The following is a 6,000-nucleotide window of genomic DNA, read 5'->3' as shown; positions in this document are numbered from 1 at the left end:
TAAAGTATACCACTTTTTATACAGTTGAACAGTTCACTATACAGCGATGAATCATTCAATAACAAAGTTGAAATACTATATGATTCACAATAAAATAGAGTTTATTATAATATGGTTAAAAACACAGTATTATTGACTATAGATATGCTAATATATTATTTTTACATGTAGGGAAGAAAAGCAAATCGTCTTAAAAATGTTTTCTTGAAATCGTTGTTCAATAGTGTTTTTCAAACCATGTTTTTTTGTGAACAGGCTATTTTTGCTATCGAGTCAGAATGAACATGTAAATGTTAGGGTTCCTCTGTAAAATCCGCTGGAGCGCATGCATTTAACACTTTATATTTTGATCTGCCAGAGAGCCGCCACACTCCCATCACCCCCCACTCACACCCACACCGCACGAGCACCGCCTGCGTCATGACCCCGCCCTGCTGAATAAAATGGGGCGTGTCTCAGGGAACGGAGGAGTATTTAAATGCTGCTGTGCGAGGAGGTCGGTTGACTGAAGTGTGGAGACTTATTGCGCGGTATTTGAGCATACCTATTTGAACAAGATGGAATTTTACGATGTAAGTTGACTTGTGATTCATTTGTAACGCTATGTTCTCAGACATTTCATTGATACTTATTATTAATAAGATTAGTTTATGTGTATCATGATTTATTACCTGCCCTTGGGTGTCACCTTTTACCATTCAGGTTTTGCTTGTGTTTTTGAAGCATTGAAAACTAACTATATATATTTTTTTTCTGTTATTTATTATGTCTTTTGTAATTTATTATTAAGCTTGTGCTTGTATAAAACTTTTGCATTTTCTTTTCTTGAATTATTATTTTATTATTAAATTTAAATATTCTTTAATAAAGGGTTATTTATATGAAATTAATCAAAATACTTTTTTTTCGTGCAGAGCATCATTTTAGACAACAGTTCTGACTCTGGTTCTGGGGACTATGATGGAGAAGGACTTTGCGACCTCTCAGTCAGCAATGACTTCCAGAAGATTTTCCTCCCTACAGTATATGGGATTATATTTGTCCTAGGAATCATCGGCAATGGACTTGTGGTGCTTGTGATGGGCTTCCAGAAGAAGTCAAAGAACATGACAGACAAATACAGATTGCACCTTTCCATCGCAGACCTCCTGTTTGTACTCACCCTGCCATTTTGGGCGGTCGATGCAGCCAGTGGGTGGCATTTTGGGGGATTTCTGTGCGTCACCGTCAACATGATCTACACTCTCAATCTGTACAGCAGCGTGCTCATCCTGGCCTTTATCAGCCTGGACCGGTATCTTGCAGTAGTACGTGCCACAAACAGCCAAAACTTGAGGAAATTGCTTGCGGGAAGGGTGATCTACATTGGAGTTTGGCTTCCAGCGACTTTTTTCACCATTCCTGATCTGGTGTTTGCCAAAAACCACAATTCGGGCATGGTTACCATCTGCGAGCTCATCTACCCGCAGAAGGCCAATGTCATTTGGAAGGCTGTTTTCCGCTTCCAACACATCATTGTTGGCTTTTTGCTGCCTGGTTTGATCATTTTGACCTGTTACTGTATCATTATCTCAAAACTGTCCAAGAACTCCAAGGGTCAGACTCTAAAAAGGAAGGCGCTGAAGACCACTGTCATCCTCATCCTCTGCTTCTTCATCTGCTGGTTGCCTTATTGTGCCGGCATCCTGGTGGACGCTTTGACCATGCTGAACGTCATTTCTCACAGCTGTTTCCTGGAACAGGGTCTGGAGAAATGGATCTTCTTTACGGAGGCGCTGGCGTATTTCCACTGCTGTCTCAACCCCATCCTTTATGCTTTCCTGGGCGTCAGGTTCAGTAAATCTGCCCGTAATGCTCTGAGCATCAGCAGTAGGTCCAGTCACAAGATGCTGACCAAGAAAAGGGGGCCTATATCATCTGTATCTACTGAATCAGAGTCGTCCAGCGCACTGTCCAGTTAGTGTGTGCAAGTGTGTGTATATACAAAAAAAGAACTTTTCTACACTGAAGACTAAGCTTATAAAAAAGGACTTTACTACAGTTTTTGTACATTGTAAAGTGTTTTTGTGTTGATATGATGACTTTCATTGTGTTTTTATTCAGCTTTTTAAAAAAAATCTTTTTTAAAACTTTTTATATACATGTTTGTACTTTTATTGCGGGACCTAAAGGCTGAGCCTTGACAAAGTCTGTATTCTTACTGAAGGTCTTATCAGGAATGTTAGCATAGTCTTTTGTTTGATTTAGAATTCGTAGTGTAAATTATTTGTACATAGTTCATTGTTTGCCATTGTGAATGTGTGTATGTGTGCACTTAGCTTTTCCTACTCAGCTTGGCTTTTTCTTATATTTATTAAACTGGTAGCTCACACTGTACAAACTTTTTAAAATGTCAAGTTTTGTAATTTAATTGTCAAATTTTTGACGCATTTTGACTTCCATTTCATAATAAATTCTAAAAAAAACACCTTTTAATGACGTCTGATGTAGTGTTGTCTTGCATCTCTCCAGTGGCCTCACACACACACACACACACACACACACACACACACACACACACCAATCTGTGAGTGGGGGTTGGTAGATCCGAAGTGAAGGTCTGTCAAGTTACCAAAACAAAAGCTCCACCTGATCTCCCACTGAACAGAATGGTTGAGGAGAGGGTCTGTAATTTTAAGAACATCTGTGTTCTTTAGCATTTTAAGCAACTGCTGATACAAGACACCCAGCAACCTACAAAGGGGCAGAACTGACTGTCCTTTGGGTTTTCAGTTGTTGTATCAGATGACATGTGAAAGAAGTTAATAAGGTAGTTAATTTAAACAAAATCAGCCAAATGCTAATCCAGTCCAATATAGTTAGAAAAAATATTATTACAGTTATTTTTACTTGGAATTCTCATTAAAGTAATATAGTAATTTCTTACTGTACTGCAGTTAAAAAAATACATTATTCAAATTTGAAAAATTGAAATAATGCAAATAGGGTGTATAATTGTCATGAAAATTATGCCACAATTAAAAAAATCTGCACAAATTCACATATTAAATACTAAAGAAAGATGTTTTATATATTGAAGACAATTAAACATGTTTTATCTTTCACTTCTTATTATAATTTCTTATGGTGTTTTAGTTTTATTATATACACAGATGGGGTATATAAATTGTGCACAAACAATTTATTTTACGCAAAATTGGTTGTGCATCTTTTTTAAGAAAAAAGTAACAAATCAAGTGAAAAAATAAACATGGTGATTTGAAGCAGAAAAGAATAAACATTTTATTAAAATTTTGTGAAAACTTACAATAATCATGTTTTTAATATAACGGCATATTGATTATTGTCATATAAACAACACTTTGCTTTCAAAAAAGAAGAAAAAACTAAGAAAAAAGAAGCAAAAAAGATTTTAAAGGCATATGTTTAATAATACAAAAATAATAAAAGCTTAATAAACAACAGAAAAGAGTGTTGTGATGTTTTGAAAACACATGCAATGCTTGAATGGTAATATATGACACCTAAATGCCAGTTTCAAGACATGATACACAAAATTTTTTATTTATAATATTAGCGCTAATAATTCCCATTAATGTGATACTGCAATGTCAATGAGAGATATATTTGAAAATATTGTATTTAAAAACAGTAGTCTGTACAGTAGCAAAATAGTAGCAGTAACAAAACAAACGTATTGCAGCAATTAAATATTTTGCAAGTATTTTGCTTTTAATTTACAAGCCTATTTTTAGTAGAAGTGGGGTGTTAAATTACATATATACATGTCACATACATTATGTTGGGAAAAATGACAAATATAAGCAGTCATGTTATCTTTTGCATCTGATGTCAATTTAGAATAATTTTCATCTTGCATGGCAGTACGAATGTTACTGTTAATAAATGTCTTGCACTTTTGGCGTCGGTTTGTATTGTAAATATGCCAATCACCAGGATGTGGTCTACTAGTGCGCAGTGAATAATTAGTTACAGAAGCAAGTTATCAGCCCTGAAGAAACTATATAGGTAGAACACAGATATTCGCATGGTTTCTACTGTAATGACCTGACTCATGTTTAACACACTGGGCTGAAATTACCATTTCTAAAGAGCTCAATGAGGTGTGAAGCACCCTGCATCATGCATTAAGCTTTATGGTATTTTTCACTGTCTGCCCTCACAGTAAGAGGCTGGTGAAAATAGAGCATTCAGTGCTGCGTTTTGTTCATTTGGAAATGTTTTGGAATGGTTTGGTCATTAGCATGAGAGCAGTTCTCAAACGCCACGCCACACCATTAACACTCCATTGAGCTCAGCTGGACCTTCTCTCTGTCTCCAGACTGCCATTTGAAGATAGAGCAGCCAAAAGGAGCTTCTGGAAATCAGCTGGTAAAACCCTGTTATTAAAGCTCAGACAAACCTTCAGCCAAGCACATTACAGGTTAAAAGCAGATGTTAAGTGCATCCAGACACACCAATCCTTTTAATAATTGATGTTTTAAATGGGGGGAAAAAATGAAAGAACGAAATTATTGTGAGGAAGAAATGGAAAGGAGTCAACTGAAAGCAACAAAGAACACTTTTAACATTGATTAGAGAAGCTATATACAATCAAATCAATTAATTAACTGAAAATTATTAAATATAATTTGACTATGCTTTACATCCTCTATTTAAAACTGTAAATTTAAAATGACCTATACGTTTTAAAAGCAAGCTGCTTCCCAAATATGGTAGGAAATGTGATTGACCTGTTTATTTAGATGTGTATAAGGCTGCAAAGGAAGAGGTTTTGCACAGAAGGTTGATTAAACGGTATTTCCTACTCCTTGCTATTAGTTTATTATTATGTTTACATTGTTTTGGCTGGAAAATTAGGATGGGGAAGGAAGCTTCCTGAATCAGGACCTCCTGTGACAAATGAAAGACTTTATAGCCCTACATAAAACCACTGAATAGAACAAACAGAACTGGTGGTCTTTAACTCAAGACAAAGGCTCCTTTTAGGTTATTGATTGCCTGATGATTCTTCCAATGATTTTGTGTAGCCTATAGGTTATAGCTAGGCCCACATGGAATCTGCATGCACAGACTTCCGCAGATTTCAACAGATTTTTAGCCCATCATTGATTCTGTTTACCTACTTGTGCAAATGTGTGTAAATTTATATTTTCTCAGTTTTTAAATTTATTTCAGTAATATTATTGACTAATATGAAAATGTTAATATAATTTATTCACAATACAGTTTGTAAAGTCATATTTTCTGTCTTTTAGTAGATATATTATATTGAAGTCTTACCAAATAAAGTGGATCTAATTGGATTTGCATTGCAAACATTAAATACAAGTTAAATGGTATTACTTTTTAGTTCATATATTAAGATTTTAGTTATGATACTTTCAAAATCATTCCGCATAAATCCCCAGATTTGTAACAAAATTCTGCGCAGAAATAGCAAAAAATGTCCGCAGACTCCGTCTGGCCCTAGTTATAGCCTAGCCTAAGTGTGTGTACTTGTTTAGAGATGAAGAGTTCACATTTAAGCCATTAAATGTTATGATATAATGATATATTAAATGTGATATAATCTATACTGTACATATCGCCGATAAAAAAATTTACGGTATTCTTTTTTCATGACAGACTGTTTTACTTAATTGCTATCTTTTTCTCAGTCACGTTGGTACATTAATCAGATTACATAGAAATTTGCGAAACAGTAAGTGCATTTCTCAAAATAACACATACAAATAGCAAAACACCATCGATAACCTAAAGCCATGCAGTCTCTTGCTGAAAATCCTTAGTTCATCAGTCCTGTCAGAATGACAAAATCTTTGTGTCATTGTGTATGGATGAGTTTACTCTGGACGGGTGTTCTGATGTAAACTATGACATTTTTTGTCAGCACTGCATAGACAGCACAGCATGGCACAAAGAAAAAACTAAATAAAAGTAGAAATGTGAACATAGAAAAAGTCAAGATTAATCTGG

General features: G+C 35.1%; 1 protein-coding gene across 1 annotated transcript; it reads left to right on the top strand.

The window, feature by feature from the left end:
* Window positions 1–488: 488 nt before the first annotated feature.
* On the top strand, window positions 489–2,475 carry cxcr4b (chemokine (C-X-C motif), receptor 4b). Its single transcript, XM_056464713.1, has 2 exons — window positions 489–572; window positions 915–2,475. Exons 1-2 carry the CDS (start codon window positions 558–560, stop codon window positions 1,959–1,961), a joined length of 1,062 nt encoding a protein of 353 aa, XP_056320688.1. The 5' UTR covers window positions 489–557; the 3' UTR covers window positions 1,962–2,475.
* Window positions 2,476–6,000: the final 3,525 nt, after the last annotated feature.

The sequence above is a fragment of the Danio aesculapii genome, chromosome 9 (genome assembly GCF_903798145.1).
Source record: "Danio aesculapii chromosome 9, fDanAes4.1, whole genome shotgun sequence".
In the NCBI taxonomy this organism is placed as follows: Eukaryota; Metazoa; Chordata; class Actinopteri; order Cypriniformes; family Danionidae; genus Danio; species Danio aesculapii.
Note: the sequence above shows the minus strand (reverse complement) of the source record. Positions and strands in the feature narration are given on the sequence as shown.